The sequence below is a fragment of the Doryrhamphus excisus genome, chromosome 5, assembly GCF_030265055.1.
Source record: "Doryrhamphus excisus isolate RoL2022-K1 chromosome 5, RoL_Dexc_1.0, whole genome shotgun sequence".
Classification (NCBI taxonomy): domain Eukaryota; kingdom Metazoa; phylum Chordata; class Actinopteri; order Syngnathiformes; family Syngnathidae; genus Doryrhamphus; species Doryrhamphus excisus.
Window position 1 is genome coordinate 13,127,069 of NC_080470.1, and position 20,104 is coordinate 13,147,172.

At 40.1% G+C, this 20,104-nt stretch overlaps 1 protein-coding gene across 8 annotated transcripts in view; it reads right to left on the reverse strand.

Moving 5' to 3' along the window:
• dab1a (DAB adaptor protein 1a) overlaps window positions 1-20,104 on the reverse strand; it is a 206,394-nt gene that overhangs the window by 48,857 nt on the left and 137,433 nt on the right. For all 8 annotated transcript variants that reach the window (XM_058072449.1, XM_058072455.1, XM_058072452.1 and 5 more), the window contains one exon: window positions 8,028-8,307. In XM_058072449.1, the coding sequence (XP_057928432.1) occupies window positions 8,028-8,100 (73 nt within the window). In that variant the 5' untranslated portion in view covers window positions 8,101-8,307. The remainder of the gene's footprint in view (window positions 1-8,027; window positions 8,308-20,104) is intronic.

The following is a 20,104-nucleotide window of genomic DNA, read 5'->3' on the forward strand; positions in this document are numbered from 1 at the left end:
AGAGCCTTCTAGACATATAATAACACCCCATAGTCACATTTACACTTTTATTAACCCATAAAGTGCTGTAAATGTGTTCTGGTGCTAGGAAATAGGAAATGACATCGGGAGTTCAGAGTTGAGTTTCAGCTTGGCATGGTTAACTTAACGGTAGTCTCTTTATTGTGCTTGCTGTCAGATAATTCAAACCTAGAATGAAAATCCTTTTGTTTCAGCAATCAAGTGTGTTGTTTGTGCATCTCACTGAACATTACAGGAACATTACTGACATCTAGTGACCACAGTAGAAAACTTTCATCCTATTGCATCACAATGTCTTTGAATGCATTCATTCACAAAAATGCTTACTGACTAAGTGTGCTTTAATATGCATACTTTTGACTAATACTAGGTCATGTTCAACCAGAAGAGCATGATTTATTAATTCATATGTTTTGAAGTGTCAATGTGTAATTTAACCACTGAAATGGGTTAAAAATGACAAAATAGTCTACTTGTAATACCATGTGACAGCACTTACTTCGCCTAACTTCTTGTGTCCGTTGAGAAAAGGCGACTCATCTAGTCCGAAGAAATCAATTATTTTTGGGCTTATTTGCTTAGCCTTCTGACTGTCTCACACACACACACACACGGTCCAGTGTTGACTAATGTTAGGTTAGCTGCTGTTTGACCTAATGTTGCTGCTACTCACCATACTCCATCAAGTGTTTGTTCATCAAAGGTCATATTCAAGCTTTTTTTGTGGCGTGTGTTGACGGATGCAAACTTTGGATGCTGTTCTGTATTCTTGTCGACTCTCCCTGTCTTGTTGCCAAAGCACAGGCTACGATTTTGGGTCATCATCACAAATCCTGCCTAGCAACAAGTAACCTTAAGTACTGCAGTTTAATGTAGTTAAACATAACTGATGGCTGATTATATATATATATATATATATATATATATATATATATATATAATATATATATATATAGTTGTTGTTCCGAGAAGAATGTCACATTGTACCACTTTTTTCCCACCTTGTGTCCCCTCGCGTCCACTTCTGGCCTCCAATGACAAACCACAACAGCTCCCAGAGCCAATTCAATTCCATCTCAGTCTGATTGGAGGGAACAGATCTGATTACATCTCATGGAGGATACACACACACACACACAAACAGTTCTGTATGGACAGACAGCACACAACAAAGGATGGGATGTCAAAGGTTGAGCCACAAAAAGATAGAATGACACATTTAAAATACGGTTATTGTGTCAGAGAAGCCACTCGGGACACATATGATGCTGAATGTCTGCAATGATTGCTCCAGATAGAATGCATGTGTGCATAATATCCACAGAAAGACGATAATGTGTTCGCTAATCACACACCAGAGACAAACAAATTCACACACACACACACTATTGTCTTTGACGCTGCTGGCTGTCATCCATACTGCACAAACACACTTGCACTCCTGCCACTAGTACAGGGAGGGAGTCGTCATTGTGTGTGTGTGTGTGTGTTGTTATATTTGTAGCCTGAACCATTAAAAAAAGGCAGATGTCTTGCTTGGACATGACATGAATTATGAAAACAGCAATGCAAAAAGAAAAAGTTGAAAAAGGAGACACAATATGGACACTATGATACGAAGCTGATTCAAAATCAGGTTGGACTAGATGCTTTTTTTAAACAGACAACAATTTTGACCATTTTCTATTCTATAGCATGAGAAATGCAGTACTAAAACAAGCCATCTCTCACTGTTATTTCAAGTTTATTTTATGAATGTGTCTGTCCCTGTCCGTCACCTGCCATGATGACTGCTGAGTAACAAGCAGCCGCGCAAAGAAGAGGTTTTACTGTTATTTACTGTTTAGTGTTATTGTATGTGGAGGACCCTAAGTACTCTTTCAGTTAATCCATAGCCCGATAAAAGGTGATTTATGTTTAGTCTGTTGAAAAGGTGTGTGGATAATTTAAGGTGTACCTAAACACACTATACCGGAGGTAGGGAACCTATAGCTCGGGAGCCAGGTAGGGCTCTTTTGATGACTGTATCTGGCTCTCAAGCATTTCTTACCACAAAATGCATTTTTGCTAACATTTTAAAGTAAACCATCACAGAAATGACTGTTAAAAATAATATTCAAAATCAACATCTTTCTTATGCATTTTAATTCATCCATCTATATTCTGCTGCAATACGGCCAACCATATCTATCTTTCCTGATGATATTTTCCAGGTCAAACACCAAAACTTGATTATTACTGGGTAATGCTGTAGTCTACCTCGGTCATTGAGATGTCAAAAAAACATGTAAATGTAAACTTTCCTCCTTTAGTCAAATAGCTAAAGCTGAAGAACCAAGCCTTCTGGTGAAGATGGCCAAAAGAATGAAATACGTGTACTGAATACGGTTCAAAACTATGTAGCAGCAGAAGTTGCATTAATGGCAGCAAGTATTTGATTTATTATTAGACAGTGCGCTGCTCACGAAAGTATGCTGGCCACACCCCATTGGCGTGGGGTAGTGTGCCTGGTCTACATAATTAGAGCCCATTATATCTAAAACTGTTGGTCTTACATAAAAATGCACACATTTTATTGCATTCAAAATGTATATGGCTCTCACAGATACACATTTTAAAATATCTGGCCTTCATGGCTCTCTTAGCCAAAAAGGTTCCCGACCCCTGCACTATACTATACTATAATATGCTGCATTGTGTGAGTGGCAGGCGAGTGGTTAGCGCGCAGGCCACACAGATAAGAGGCCCGTGTGGAATTGGAATGTTCTCCCCGTGTTTGGGTTTTCTCCGGTTTCCTCCCACATTCCAAAAACAGGTTAATCGGCTGGTTAATCGATGACTCATAGGCATGAATGTGAGTGTGAATGGTTGTTTGTCTATATGTGCCCTGTGATTGGCTGGCGACCAGTCCAGGGTGTACCCCGCCTCTCGCCCAAAGACAGTTGGGATAGGCTCTAGCACGGCCACGACCCTAGTGAGGATAAGCGGTAGAAAATAGATGGATGAATATACTATACTATTCTAATTATTTGTATGGTTATGTAACCATATGAAGTAGTTCCATCACATAGGTTAGTGGAACCACACAGTTTTTTTTACCTCTACTTTCTCTCGTTTTTGCTCTCTTTTGATCCATATATATGTCTTCTTAATTGTATTGTTTTGTATTTTTGTCATGTTGGAATATTTTTTAGAGTTTAAATGTAAAGTGAACAAAACAAAGAGGAGTTTCTGGAGTTTTTTTTTTTTGCTGCTGCAAACAGAGGAAGACGATGGAAGAATTGGGGCATCAAGCTAGGGAACCTAGATTATGAATGTGTCACTAGTGTCACCCCCCCGCCAATCTCTCGGGCATAGTTATTGCCAAGCAACAAGCGCTCATACCAATTAAGTTCCAGTGTGATTTTATGAATATCGGTTTGTGCCCATCTCTGCCTGTCCTTCCTCCATGATTGCGGCAGCAGCGCCCCAAGTGGAGACTCGCTACATTCCCAAGTGTCCCAATACTTTTGTCCATGGTAGTAGTCGTGTAAGCAGACGAGAGAGAGTCTGAACAGTGAGATAGAGCCATCTCTCTGGATTTACTGAGGATTAGGAACGACTACTCCACTTCAAGAACGGCTTGACCACTAATAATCAGAGCAAGCAGAACGCTGTGCTCCATCAAATGAGAAAAGGTCAAAGGTTATCTCTACCTTTGTCATGGTAATTGAATAAAAATAGAGAGCGGGGAGAGACAGAACATGCAGTGAAAGCGTGACACACAAATCAGAGTCAGCGTTCTTTCTGCATTCTTTCTGTGCAGTGAAACAAAAGGCATGAGATTAAACAGCTCTGTCTCTCTCGCTTTCTCCTGGCGGTGTCTTCTGCTGCAAGGTCATTTAGAAGTCACTATAGAGCGAGGAAGAGGAGGAGGAGGAGGAGGAGGAGAGGACATTAGAAGAGTAAGGGACCCCTCCCTGCGGCGCCGTCGCCATTTAGGCCGTAATGATGATCAGCTATCCAGACGACTCATATTCATTTAGGAAAAGGAGCGAGAAGACTGGACAGGGAGCAGAAGACGTGAAAGGAAAGCTGATGTCATCCACAACAACTGGAGGAGGGAGAATAGACAACAACCTTTTAATCAACATTTCATTTATGACTCCTCATTTATGACCCCAAAGGTCATAGGGACATATTTTTATTTGTCTTAACTTAGAAACCAAGACCATGTGACTGAGATCAAAGGGCCAGAAACCATAAACAGACATAATCATAAGGTGGCCTCGAGTTCAAAAGTCATATTTCATTGGTCATATGGTCATATTTAATAATTCAATACGACCACATGTTGTATGTGTGTGATTTTTCGCCCCACCTCTTTCCCTTTTCCTACATTACAATCAATAGTCTATATTGTATATATTAGTAGACTCCATTTCTTATATGTACTGACAGCAACTCACATATAGGCCCGCCGCCAGTACCTCTCACACCTGACTTGACCCATCGGTGACCTTGATCCACAGAGTGTTAGATACCTTATGAAGACCATGACTTCTAAAAAACAGAAGTGTCAGCATGACCCATAGGTGACCTCGCCTCACAGAGGGGAGCCATTTTTTATGGAAAGGGTTTATTTTGGATCTGTTTATCTAAAATGGGAGTAAAAATTGACAGAGCTTTGTACAATGTCGTATCACACTACAATGATGTCTTTAGTTGATGAGAAAAATGAGAATAAATAATGGTTTAATTAATTTAGAACAACATGATACGTTGCAATACTGGGCAAAACTCACACACCCACATGCACACACCCAGAGAAATGGGAACATCGAACGTCACATGATGGTTATCCATCCATCCATTCATTTTCTATACCGCTTATCCTCATTAGGGTGGCAAGGGTATGCTGGAGCCTATCCCACCATACCCTGCTGGTCGCCAGCCAATCACAGGGCACATATAGACAAACAACCATTCACACTCACATTCATACCTATGGACAATTTGGAGACGCCAATTAACCTAACATTTTTTTTGGAATGTGGGAGGAAACCGGAGTACCCGGAGAAAACCCACGCATGCACAGGGAGAACATGCAAACTCCACACTGAGATGGCCCTGGGCTTCCCGTTCTCCTGACACTGTGGCCAACATGCTAACCACTCGTACACCGTATGGCCCGAATTCTGAAATATGGCATATACAATATGACTTTTGGCCTCCAGGTCATCTCATGCTTTCCAAATGCCCATTTTATGAATTCTGGTCCTTTGATCTTGATTTATGAGTTATGACCTATGATATATGGCACTATGATGCATAGAATGTGACCTTTGTGGTCATAAATCAAGGGTCATAACTCAAATTTGGACTTTTGTCTCTGAGGAGTGTTAGCAAAGTTTACTATTCACCAAAGTGCACAGTACGTGTGATCAAAGATTGCATTGGTCTTTCATCACACTGCTGTGTTGTGTGTGTGTGTGTGTGTGTGTGTGTGTGTGTGTGTGTGTGTGAGGTGGAATGACCCAGATCAGAGGAGTGATGAGTCTGTAGACAAAAAACATTCTAAATTATCGCCTGTTTCATGTTGTTGGTATAGTATTTACATCAATGGCCAATGCAGCCTTTGCGCATTGTATTTTTGTGAAAAGGCTTCATTGGCCATTTTATTCTCGTATATGAGTACCTCTGCATATGATACACAATTATTTTGTGTAGTACGGTATAGTGCGTGAGGCGGCAACCTACAGCTATTTAGCCTCCTTGTTATCTTTTTTCACACCTAAGTATAAAAAATGAGCAGTTGTGTATTTGAAATATCCAACTTACCACAAAAATAAACAGGAAATGATTCATAAAATGAAATAAATGGCTCTGTTTGCAAAGACAGTCTTGGACTACGTAGACCAATAGAATGGCAACAAACGCCACCAGTGGTCACTCCCAATGAGAACCTCAGCATCCTCATCTCTGCTACCTCCAGTTCTGCTTCTTGTCTTTTCCTCAGTTGGCAAATTGACCTTAATTCATTCATTCATTCATTTTCTACCGCTTATCCTCACAAGGGTCGCGGGGGTGCTGGAGCCTATCCCAGCTGTCTTCGGGCGAGAGGCGGGGTACACCCTGGACTGGTCGCCAGCCAATCACAGGGCACATATAGACAAACAACCATTCACACTCACATTCATACCTATGGACAATTTGGAGTCGCCAATTAACGTAGCATGTTTTTGGAATGTGGGAGGAAACCGGAGTACCCGGAGAAAACCCACGCATGCACGGGGAGAACATGCAAACTCCACACAGAGAGCACCGAGGGTGGAATTGAACCCTGGTCTCCTAGCTGTGAGGTCTGCGTGCATGACCTTAATTCAAAAAAATTAATTCAAAAAATGACATTAATTCAACTGCCTGTGATGAGTCAAGTGATGGGCTTTTTCATGTTAAAGTTGGCTACTTTTTAAAAATGTTACACAAATACTGTTTTGCAGCTCCAGGCTATTCTTCTTTACTGGATGACGAAGAAAAATGGCTCCTTTGATGGTAAAGGTTGCCAACCCCCAGTATAGTGGTAAGCAAGCTTCATTGCCCATTTTCTATGCGGCTTAACCTCACCAGGTCAAAGCAAACTCTGAAAATGTTATTTATTTGCATTTATTTACCTATTTCATTTATTATTCTATTTTGCATGTTCTTTTTCTTATTTCTCACTTCAATTAATTATGTATTTAAACTGTATTGCCCTCTGTGGTCAATACATAAATATTATGACTCCTTTTCATTACAAACAGACAGGCAGACAAGGTTTAAGGTGATTATCATGTATGTGTTGTATGTATACAATACATACTTAATGTGTTGTATGTGCTATATACGTATGTGCAAGCATAAAGGCGTCAGAGCACACCCAAGTCTCCATACTGAAGGGAGGACATTAATCTTACCTCTCATATGCTCTTCTGGGCTTCAATCCCAGTATTGTGTGTGTGTGTGTGTGTGTGTCTTCATCTGTCCAAATATAGAGAACAGAGTGAATGATGAACATGATCTCCATTGTGGTGAAACAATAGTGTTTCTAAATAGGACATAAGGGGGCACCAAGCCTTCCCCCCCTCTCTCACACACACACATGCACACACACACAGTGTCCTCGCCGTGTTCAGCATTCGTGCTACATCAATCAGGTGCTTATTGGGAGAGCGCAACACGCCGCTCTCACAGTCAGCCAGGTGGTACCAAGCAGCTGGCCGATGGCTCTCGGCCCAACCCGGCCCCTGACATCACCTCTGCTGTGAAAGCATCTCACACACACCTGCTCGTGGCTTCACTCACTCACACACATACACACACATACACCACTGCGTCTGCTTGATCCTCAACAATGGCAACCCCACCTGCAACTGTTTGCTGCACCGGTCGTTAATTAGCTGTGAATTATACTTGAAATCATATTTTACAGTAATTAGCGATGAAGTGACCTTGTCCTCCAATCTCCCACAAGGACTGACAACACACAATTAAGCAATGTCCGTGAAACACACATTTGCCAATCAGAGAACAGCACGCAGCAGGCTCCACCCAGACGGAGGGCCACTTCATTCAATGATACACATGGTAACACATGGTGTGTTACCATGTGTAGGAGAGGAGCAGGAAATTATAACTGGTAGATGGCTTAAAGTAGAAACTTGAAGTATGAAGTGTCTTGTGGCGTGAGGGTGAGATTGGTGCAGAAAGTTTTTTTTTTTTTTTTTGGGGGGGGGGGGGGGGGGGGGGCACTTGGCAGGGTGTGGTGAGTTTTCGAGACTTGCAATGTGACACTATGTAGCACTTTTAGTGTAGTAGTTTTAGTACTAGACAACTGTAGTTTAGTGCTTAGTGTTTCGTGTTTTCAATGCCACAAAACTGCCAGTTTAGACTTCCTCATCAAATATGGGTCATTGAAAGGTCTCTACTTAAAACCTCATGAAGATCCAAATGTGCAAAAGGTAAATTATTGATTCGTCGGGTTGTACCTTTCCTCCTGGCTTCCCGCCTGAGGCTGCCGGGCCTGCTGAGCGACGGCTGGAGCTCCGTCTCCGTCGACATCCTCAGGCTCCGACTGAGCTGGGCTGGCCTCCGCTCGGCTCCTCGGGGACTGACGGCGTGGCGATGGTGGGTGCGTGCTTGGGCGCCGGGTGTGCGTGCGTTGTGGCGGCGCCGGGCGTGTGTGTCCGAGCACACGGGCTCATGGGAGAGGGAGGGGCAACTGCTGCTTCAGCCCTGACACAACATCCAGCACACACCCGCACGGAGCTGCAGATACACAACACAGAAGGACAGTTAGATGTTAGTTTTGAACGCTGGCAGGCATGAGACTGAAATGGTGTCCTGGGGGATGGAGGGAAGCGGGGGGCTCAAACATGTTGCCCATGGTTACAACGAAGTGAAATGACCTGATCTTCCTGTCAATAAGACATTTAAGTGTGTGTGGTATTTCGTGGTGAGCAGTGTGGACAAGGCGAGTTGTGGCTGACAGCAGCTCCTGAGTGAATTTTTACACGCAAACCATAATTAGAAGTAAACAGTAAACAGGTTTTCTATGCTCTAAGAAAATACTCCATTTAGAAATAAGGAATCATACTTCATTGACATTCACTTATCACGGTAAGGTCTAGAACCACTAGAACCAACTAACCGTGGTACAAGAGTGACGACTGTACTTCAATACACAATGGAACCTGATTCTGAACTTAATCCGTTTTAATGCCTAGTGCAACTCAAGTTACAATTGTTTGGACCAATATAACGATAATAACAAAAATAGCTCATAAGAGTTTAATTTAAGAGCAACTTCCAAGGTTTTATTGATAATAACCAGAATTTTACATGAATAGCAATTGTAGCATTGTACTGCCAAAACATTTTACTCTTGTGAGCTGTTTTTGTTACATTTTGTTATATTTGTCTAAATAAGTTGTGCCAGGCATTAAAACATATTAGTATTAGTATTTGTATTTGGTGGATGGATAATATAAAAATGCTATTTATATGCATATTGTATTTAAAGGCAACTTTTTCCCTCCACTTTTCTGACCATGTCGTTAGAAAGTTGTTTTTTCTAACAGCGTCTCACTGTGACATCACAGTGACCTAGAAATCCTTATATGGATGTGCCCGAGTACGTACGCACACACGCACACAAACACACATAGTTTGATTCCATGTATTTTTAAAAGGGAATTATTGGTTGATTATAAATACATATTGTGTGTTTTAAACGGAAAACACACAAAAGCTACCGAGAGGGTGCCAACATTTGAATCAATGGTTAGCATTATTATATCCCACCTCTTCCTGCTTTTAGTAGGTATGGTACGCTGACTTAACATACCGCAGCAGGTATGTTAGCTAATAATATTGGTTTGCCTAAGCTTGGCTACCTATGTTAGCTATCATTAAATATATACCCTATCAAACAGTGTAAATGAATGTACATGGTTGGTCACCTCTCTGAGACTGCTTTTGTGGATGTGTACAGTACGAGAGTACTAACAGCCATCAATGCCAAATAATTGCCAATTATTTTATTTCAGCCGTTTGATTTGTAATTGTGACAGGATCACAGGACACACACAGACAACTAAGAATTCACGCTGAGTGGGAGCTGGAGCCTTGCATTTAGCGGGGGACAGGATTCTGCTCACAATGACCCAGTGCATCAGCACTAGAGAATGAATACTTGATCTTTACAGGAAAATGTTGAAAGTATTTTTGTAGATGGCATGCCATCTGCTGCTTGATAGACTATCTTGGAGAGCCAGCTGCAGAACTGATCAAAGATTACCAGGTACAATTTGATTCGGTACAAATTGAGTTTCTTTCATATTTGTCCATGTTCTGATATATACTGATGTACTCGTGCAGTGTATTAATAACACGACAAGATGTGTGACATATTGTACACTAACCGGGGAATGCACACAAACCAAGGCAAAATTGTGGCATACATTTTTTCTGTTAACCAACAAATGAGTAGAAGAAAATACACATACTGTCATCCAATGGTGTGATCCATAATCCGTAAGCTAGCATCAAATGTCAATATTTTTCATAGACAATTTTCTTTATTGGTCAAATTGCTGGAAATTCTGGTGGAAAGATGAGAATTTATTTTCTCAAAAATGCTCCCTATATTAGTCCCTGGATTATAGGGTTAGTTGGTTGTAGAACCAACCTTGAAAGTAGAAGCCATGCTTTCTAAATTGAATATTTTCATAGTTAGAGCATAGAAAACCTGTTAATGACCTTCTAAATACTGTTCTTGACATTATTAGAGCCCTCTAGACATTAAATAACATCCCTATAGTCAGCTTTACACTTATATTACCCAATATAGTAGACATAATCAGAGGAAATAGGCCATTTTAGACATACTGTAAATGAGACTTGCTCATGTGTGTTGCTGTAAATGTGTTCCGGTTCAGAAAGTGACATTTTAGCTTGGAGTGGATTATGCCCATGCTATTATTATGATTATTATTATGATGATTATTATGTTACTGTGCCTGTTTTGAGATAATTCAAACCTGCAATGAAAGCCTGTTGTTCTGGTGATGAAGTCTGATGCTTTTTTGTCTCACTAAACATTATAGGAACATTACTGACACCTATTGACTAATGTAGAATACTACACATAATGTTTTTGAATACATCTTCTGAATGCCTTCTATATATACTTGAGCCATTTTGATGCTTGAAAATGCTTCATTTAGGCAAAACATTAAATGCATTTACTTAAATAAAATATTTACTAATAATGGGCCATATTCAACCACAAAACTGCATGATTTAATTATTAATAGATATTTTTAAAAAGCACTCCTGATAACCATTCCCACGCCTATAGTTTCAAACAGGCATTACATCAGGGCAGACTCAGTTAACTCCCTTGTTTTTATCATTTTACATCCCATTGATTCCAGCCATGATTGCAAGACTTGACCAATACATGTTAGCACCTGAAGGCATCGTCTGTTGCTACTCTTCGTGGTTTGTTCACTGGCTGCTGCCAAAAACAGGCTGACAGAATGGATGAGAAACGCAAATGCAGACAAATGTCGCCAGGTGCAAAAAGTAAAAATATCAGTCCTGACCTCTCCTCAATCTCCACCTATTATTGCTCAAGTGCAGACGTGTGCTTCTTGAGGAAGAGAGGGAAATCTCTCTGCCATTCAAAAGAAAAAACCCGACCCCTTCCTTCGTTACGGTGTTTCCGCGTGAATAGGAGGCCCCCTGTAAGCCTTGGGCGAGAACAGATGAATTGAGAGGCTTTTAATTTGCCACCGACAGAAGAGAACAGAGTCCATTTAATTCCGCCAGCAGAGGCCGTGTCGGCAAAACGCTGACAATATTCTTTATCTGGTCCAAACACACTGGAAAAGTGTGAGTCACTCCAATTACAGGCATTATCTGCAGCACTGCTCCAGCAAATGGATGGAGAGAGAGAGAGAGAGACAGAGGGAGGAAGGAAAGAAAGAGTTGGGGAACATAAAATATAAAAGTGAAAAACTGGTAGAGCGCTTAAAAGGAAACAGGTAGTCATGTGACATTTGATTCTCTTGAGTTGGATTTCCCATAAAATCAATAGTTATCTTGTGGTTAAACAGGACAATCATTTCACATTGAAAAAAAATATATATATAAAATATATATTAGGGTCCGAGCACTGACATACTTTTAAAAATTATTTTCCGCACCATAAGGCGCACCGGATTATAAGGCAACAAATAAAAAAGGCAATGGAAGTGAGTTTAGTTTAACTTTATTCTACTATTTAACAGAACATTCACAATTTTTTTTATTTAATCTTCTCCCACAAATCTATACCGCATACCGGGTTCCCTCTCATCATCGTCGGAGTCAGTATTATTGTCAGGTGGCACCATTCACATATGGTGGCATAATTTGCAGGGCGGTGCCTGCGTGTTCACCGTCGCAACTCCACTTTGAACGCCCTGTTTACACCAATGTCCAACAGTTGGAGTTGTTTTTTTTTTAATGAAATGATGGTAAGCTCTGGATTCATTTTATCCACTTGGTTTTTCACAGTCTTGGAGGGATGGGTGAAATGCTGTTTTGCAGCCCTTGAGGCGTGGCGGACGTTAAGCGTATGTACTGTACGTATTATGTATTGTTCTCTGATTTGTTGATCGTTGCCAGCGTATGTACTGTACGTATTATGCATTGTTCTCTGATTGATTTATCGTGGACACCTTAAAGCTATACATCACATCCTGAATTTGTCTCAGCACCACCCAGCGGCATCAGGAAATGGAGTACGCATCCCCTCACATGAACCCTGAGTCACAGGGCACATATAGACAAACAACCATTCACACTCACATTCATACCTATGGACAATTTGGAGTCGCCAATTAACCTAGCATGTTTTTGGAATGTGGGAGGAAACCGGAGTACCCACGCATGCACGGGGAGAACATGCAAACTCCACACAGAGATGGCCAAGGGTGGAATTGAACCCTGATCTCCTAGCTGTGAGGTCTGCGCGCTAACCACTCGACCGCCGTGCTGCCACCCTCCATTCATTTTTATTAAAAATTATTATGATTAAAAAAAAAACATACTCTTCTTTCCAGACCATAAATACAGACAAAGGTGAGTCAGAAACTATGACTGATAGTGAGCATTTCAAACTTTTACTAATATGACATTTGACCCAGGCTAGCTATGCCATTTTGAGTGGAATACCATTCAAAATCAACAGGGTTCTTGTCACGATAAAGAACAGTACGACTGTGGAAGACGTACTGAAAGCTGTGACTAGCAGAGCATTAAAAAGCAAAACAAAAGAATGTGATTTGTGCTATTTCAGCCCTGTTGACATGAAATGGCACACAAATAGTCCCTTTTACACTCCTATTATTCTTTGTATGCATCACATTGCGCAGTCTATGCGGTGACATATGACTGCAGTGACATATCAAGAAGGCCGCCGCTTACATAACAACCTACCGAGCCAACTAGTTAGTCTCTCCAATTGACTTATTCTAAACTTAAGCAAGTGTTTCAAATGCTGATGGGAAGAAGGACAAATATGACAAAAATGTACCACTTCCACACAGAATGAGAGAAGAACCTATTTTTTTCAATCTCAGCCATGGCATGTTGGCTTTATTGCCTGAGCAGCTACTCTCCATGCAGTGTGAAAGGCAATGTAATCTCAGGTCATGTCTCATCACACCACAGGTACAGCATGACCACAATGCTACATTTAAGTTGTCTGTCAATACATTTTGACTAATTATAGCCCATGGTGGACCACAGTAGAGCAACCATTTAGTAGTCAATACAGTAGGGAGTGACATTCAAACCACAATATAGACAGAGATGAATGTACTGAAAAATCATTCAAAATCAACTGTGTTCTTGCTAGACTATAACTAATGAAAACAATGAGTCAAATCTATGATTAGTAGTGAGCATTTCAAAGGAAAGTAGTATTACCATGATTTTGGGGTTCTTGTCAGGATACAGAAAATGTACAATTGTGGAAGACTTGCTGAAAGCTGTGAGTGGTACAGAATTAAAAAGCAAAACCAAAATGTGATTTGTTGTTTTGATATGTGATAACTCAGCAATCCATACTGAAATAGCATTCCAAATCAGCCGGGGTCTTGTCATAAAACAATACGATTGTGGAAAATGTATTAAAAGCAGTGACTGGTAGAGCACTCAAAAGCAGAACAAAAAATGGTGATATGTAATTATTATTACCTATGCTATCTCAACCATGTATATTGAAAAATCATTCAAAATCAATAATGTTCTTGCCAGATTGTGGAAGATTTAATGAATCTTTACAAATCTGTAGAGTTCTAGCTTGACAATGAAATATCTAAATAGTTGAAAACTGACTCCTAGAGTGCTGACAAGGAAAAAACAAACAGAGATTTGTTATTGTTATTTTATCAGCCGCACTGCTCTGATGAATGGATGGGTAGAGACAGAAAAAAAAGAGAAAGAGAGATGTTAGCAAGAGGAAAAGAAAACAGGGAGAACATAGAGAACAGTAATGAACAAGGAGTAGGGGGGGTGGCTGAAGGGAAAATAGGAAGCCAAAAGAAGTAAAATAGAGAGAGCTGGATGGGCCCCCACACTCCTCTTTCCACACAACTCCCACTTTCTCCTCAAGTCTTTGTGTCCTCCAAAATGTGTTTATTCCCCTTCATGCTCGAGCCTTTCAGGCAGCATCTGGAGCTCGTCTTTAAGAAAGGCAGTTGGTTAATCCTCCACTTGGACCAGAAAACACACTCACTCATAAGTCTGCAGACACTCTTGGCTTGCATGAACCAAATATATATGAAGACTAGCCTTCTGCCAAGAAATCTCTATTTTCATTATTTAGTGCCAAATCGCCCAAAAATTTTATCTCAACAACTACTTCAACATCCAAGGCACGGACTTGATGACTTTTTATTTGTATAATAATTGAGATTAACAACAACATGATGGAGTGATATTAGACCGGAGCCAAATTCCTAGTGTTTTAACAAATGGCAAATAAACCTGCTGACTCTGACATGTAGGTCAGTCGCTTTAAGAATTGTGATTTCAGGGTGGGGTCGGTGCAGCATCTTCAGGAAAATAAAGAAAAATAGTACACTTTTAAATCTGCTAATCTAACTTCAACCGTGTTTTTTTTCCTCCTGTTATTCTATTTCAGGGGTATCCAACAGTCCAACACAGGGGTCCCATTTGCAACCTGAAGCTGTTTTTTTATTCATATTCACACGGGGGATAGCGCTCATTGTCGAACACACTTTGTCAGGGGCGCCGTTGGTGCGGTGGAGCTCAAAAGCCGGACGTGAGGGTATGGATGCACAGCATGTCCAAAATTATGACACTTTTCTTGGCGAGAGCTGGCTGCTTCTGGCTCCAGCAACAGTTTGGTGGATACTTTACGTTCGTTTTCACAAAAACCGAGCATTCAGAGCCATCCCAAACTTCTTTCAGGGCTCACTTCCAAATGCGCAAACCTCATTATATGAAACTTTGGTATCATCTAACATGAGAATACAACATTATAACTACATTTGTAGGTCAGGAAAATGGAAAAAGCACAATTGGTCCCCTTTAAGAAGAAATATGTGGAATAAAAAAACAATAAAAACGAGGGAGGAAAAAAATGAAAAACAGGGAAGTTTTGATGCAAATAATAGGCTTCTCTTTTTACCTCAATCGCAAAGACAAGGTGCATTTATTTTCTTGAAATATATATATGACCTATATCTACATGTGTTGCTTCACAAAATATTAAAATTTCTTTCACATCACCATAATTCACTATGTGGCGCTTGGACAACCCTACTCTATTTGCATTGCCTCAGAGAAATGTTATTTTGAGGTTTTTTTTTTTTTTTTTTCGAGACCCTACAGTAGCGATCTCAAGGCCCTTTACACAGCAGTTCCCACTTGAGTAAGCACTTTGGCGACAGAGGAAAGGTAAAACTCCCTCTATAGAAGAAGCTGAAATAGAGCCAGTTAGGCTTTTAAAAATCCACCTACAAGACCTTAATGCAACACTAGCTAGTCCATGACTGAAAAGTGAAAAAGAAAAAACTCTCCAGATGTCTCCTTAGCGCCACAAATATGCTCGCTCCTCCAGAGGAGGCCAAAAGAAGACGTTGGCACCAGCGACATCTCCAGTCCCCAGATGGGAGAAAACGGTGATATCTTCATTCCCAACTGAAAAATGCCCTGAAGCTGTACAGATAACGAGGAAGAGCGGAACGAACAGAAGCCATAAACCCGGAAGCGACCGAGCTAAAAGTAGTGTTGTAGTCAGATGTGAACACGACTTACAACGTCTGGATTTAGACAAGTCAAGTCTGAAGTCGGCGAGCCGTAAATTGGACGTCCATACAGGGGATGCTGCCAAGAGGCGGGGATGTCAGGATCTGTATGTGTGTGTGTGTGTCGTAAGACTGCGGCCAGAATGCTGCCAACGGAGGCTTAGTGGCCAGGAAATCAATAAAAGTCTGCCAGGCAGTCGGCAAGGGAGAAACGGAGCTGGGATGCGTTTGGACACAACCCAACAGCAGGAAAAACACCCGTCCACCACCAAAATGCTGTCCTATTTCTCCATCCTGTCACCCCACAAGGTTATACATGTGGTTTGTGACCATTGCCCCAACAGGAAATCTAAATCATTGACTTTCTACAAGATTTTGGAGTGTGTCTACAGGAATTTTTAAAGCGTTTCTGTCAGAGATTAGAGGTCGCTCTAAGTGCATAGACCACAGTACTGTCTTACATTGTGAAAAAATACTTTTAATTAATTTCTGCACACTGGTCATCACACTGCCTCTGTTACTACCTCAATCATATTTATTTATTTAACAACCCAATACAATACACATTCATTATTACAGTCATTATTTGCACTATGACCCACTTATCATTGCACTAAAATTAATATATCTGCAATATGTCTGCTCCTGTGCAATACTATGTGTATATTTTGGATATCTTGTATATATCTTGTAAAATTGTCTTTTTTACTCTACTTTTATATACTTATTTTTTAACTTGACTACTGCACTAAACGGAGAAGCTCTCCAATCTCGTTGTACATCTTGTATAATGACAATAAAGGCCATTCCATTCCATTCCATTCCATTGTGTTTAAACAGGCTAACCCCTACAGAATGTAACAGTAAAATCAGTAAGTGGGAACAGAAAGGTTCAGGGCAACTCTTTTTATGGCTGCCACCAAACAGGATTGGATGTATTACTCCAAGGATACAGAAACTAAGACCGATTCATATTGAGGTCAGGTTGAGGCTTTTGTGATTAGGTCTAAATCTATGAAACATGAGGAATATTTAACAATTTTACAATACTTGTCCCTGAGTTGAAGACATGGTCAAGTTAAAATACAGTTGTCCCTCGCTCATCACAGTTAACTGGTTCCAGACCTGACCGCGATAAGTGAATTTCCACAATACACAGAATATGTTCATAGTTATAGCGTAGAAAACCTGCTTGACTTTCTACATATGGTGTTAACCATTATTAGCCTTGTAGACATGAAATAACACCCATATAGTCACCTTTACACTCCTATTGTTGTTTGTTTATGCCACATTGTCCAACACTAACACAGAGGCTATGACATCACTGCAGGGACATAAGAGTCTATAGCATATAGCAGAATACCATGTAAATTAGTTAGCTTCCAATTTATTTTGTTCTAAACTTAACAAAGTGTTTCAAACAGAGAACGGAAAAAAGGCTAAAGTAAGAAGCGAAAAACCAACCACTTCCACACGGAATTGGAGATTTTGATATATATCAAGTATTTTTTGGGTGAGATCCAAGGATGTCATAGTGGATGTCATAGTTTTGGTGGCCGGCAACCTTTATCAAGTTCAATTGTTCCAAATGTCTTAATGTAATGAAGAAAATCAAGGCAGGATTACACTAAGTGGGTCATTGAATTTCCTTCCTTCACTCTCTCCCGGCGCCACCTTTGGAGTCCTTATCAGTAGTAAAATAGCACACCCCTGCAGATAAACAATCCAGACAATTTGTACTAAAGGTAGTCCCTTTCCACAATATACCACAAATACAGAATATTCAATTAATGAACATTTTCTTTTAGCGTCACAAATAAACACATGGGTACAAATACTCCTACATTGGGCATGGATAAGCAGCTGCTAGCAAATTCATTAAAGTGACAGACACATGTCCATCAAAGACAAAAGAGAGGACCAAATGGTCACTCGCAGTGTGGAAACCTTCCAGATGTGCGAAAATGCCCAAGAAAGGAGTTAAGATTGACTAAAATGGCTTACCGATCAGCTCGTCCTAAGACGCTGCCAGTGTGACTGAGTGTCTGAATGAGGCAAAGTTCAGCCGCTCAGCCAACTGCTACAAATCGCTGGACTTTGTCCAACGCTGCAAAAAATGAATCGTCATTGCTCCTTCAAGTGGAAGCCACATGTTTGATACCTCAAAAATGTTCAAGTCCATTTCATTCTTCGGCTGTCGGAGTAATTAGATGAGATTTTCAACAGTGTGCTCTGATGATCAATAATCCATTAATGTGTTAGAAGAAAACAAACTCATTAAAATGACCTTGATGAAAGTAGCTATTTTTTCTATTTATGGTGTGTTAGATATTTTCACAGTGAATCTGGTGTTGAAAACTTGTCAAATCGAGTAATAGGAATGAAAGCCAGTGTTTAGCATGACAAATCTATAGAAATAACACTCCAATACGATAACCCTGCTTTGGCATTAGATGATTTAAGAAAAAGAAGACAAGAAAGAAATAATAGGAAAACTGAAAAAATGCTCACTTGGTTACAGAAAAAAATCACTAAAATTCTAAAAGATAGAATGGATGAATATAATGAATAAAACCAGGGGTGCTCATCAAGTCGATCGCGAGCTACCGGTCGATCGCGGAGGTGGTACTGGTCGATCGCTGGTCGATCGCGGCGTGACATTAAAAAAATATCATCCCAGCATCAATGCCGTCACTTGATTGATATACAGGGCAGCCATTCAGATGACAACTGAACGTTGCCCTTCGGGCGACCAATCAAATCAAAGAACGTCTCTAAGTGCAGCAGAACTTACGATGTCAGCCTATTATCCATCCCCGTTACTTGATTGACATACAGGACAACCAATCAGATGACAACTGAATTTTGACCTTTAGGTCACCGCTCATGCGTAAACAACGATGCAAAGCGCTAAGCTAGTCGGCGAATTGCGAGATTTTAAAGCCCTCGCTAAAGTTTATGGTCACTAAAATGAGTGAAGGAGCTGGACCAAGTAAAAAGGCAAAAACTGGACCAAGTAAAAAGGCAAAAAACATATCACTTCCATACGGATATGGAATATTATACGGATATTGTGATACGGATATTATCCATGACTGATAAACATTTGGAAGTGTGCTTGAGGCTGGCTATCAGCAGCTACTGTCCGGACTATGCATCCCTGGCTGGTTCAATTCAGTGCAAGTCATCAAAGTAAACTCAGGTAATTACAAAACATTTTAATAGTTAATTATGTGTTATTATATGTTTTGCAATATTGGCTCATTTGGTTATGTAAGGTACATCAACATACATTGTACGTACAAATAATCCTCAATACATTTGAAAATAAATAGATGTTTTGCATTTTTGTAGTGGGTAGATCATTTTGACTCGGTCATTTTAAAAGTAGCTCGCATGCTGAAAAAGTGTGAGCACCCCTGAATAAAACAAACAATTCTTATAACTTATAACTTTTATCTCATAACCAAATCAAACTTCCACATTCAAACATAACAACCATTCCTGACTTTTAGGATCATGTCTTTCTTATGGTGGAGTCATGAACACTGACATTAATTGACCCAAGTGAGGCTTGCAGTTATTTGGATGTTGTTGTGGGGTCTTTTGTGACCTATTGGATGAGTCGTCACAGCAATGCTGCAGTAATTTTGGTTTTCAGGTCACTCTTAGAAAAGTTTACCACTGTTCCATGTTTTTGCCATTTGTGGATAATGGCTCTCACTGTGGTTTGCTGGAGTCACCAAGCTTTAAAATTGTTTTTGTTTGTTTTGTTTTTTTTTTACTATTTCCACACTGATAGATCTCAATTAATCTCAGTTAAATTGTTTTTTAACAGGGGGCAATCACTTTTTCACACAGGGCCATGTTTGGATTTTTTTTCTCCCTCAATAATAAAACATTTCATTTAAAAACACATTTTGTGTTCAGTTGTGTTGTCGTGGACTAATACTTAAATTTGTTTGATGATCTGAAACATTTAAGTGTGACACATGCAAAAAAATAAGAAATCAAGAAGGGGGCGAACATGTTTCCACACCAATGTATATTATCATTTATGAATTCATAAAAACGGTCTGCAGCTTTGTCAGAACCAAACAACGTTTATTATTAATTTAAAGAGCACTGAAAATACTTATCTTTAGTGAAAACAGACGATGTTCCAGTGTATAATTGATTGTGTTTTTGTAGTAAACTATGAAGGGCAATTATCAGCAATAACATCTTATTTAGTT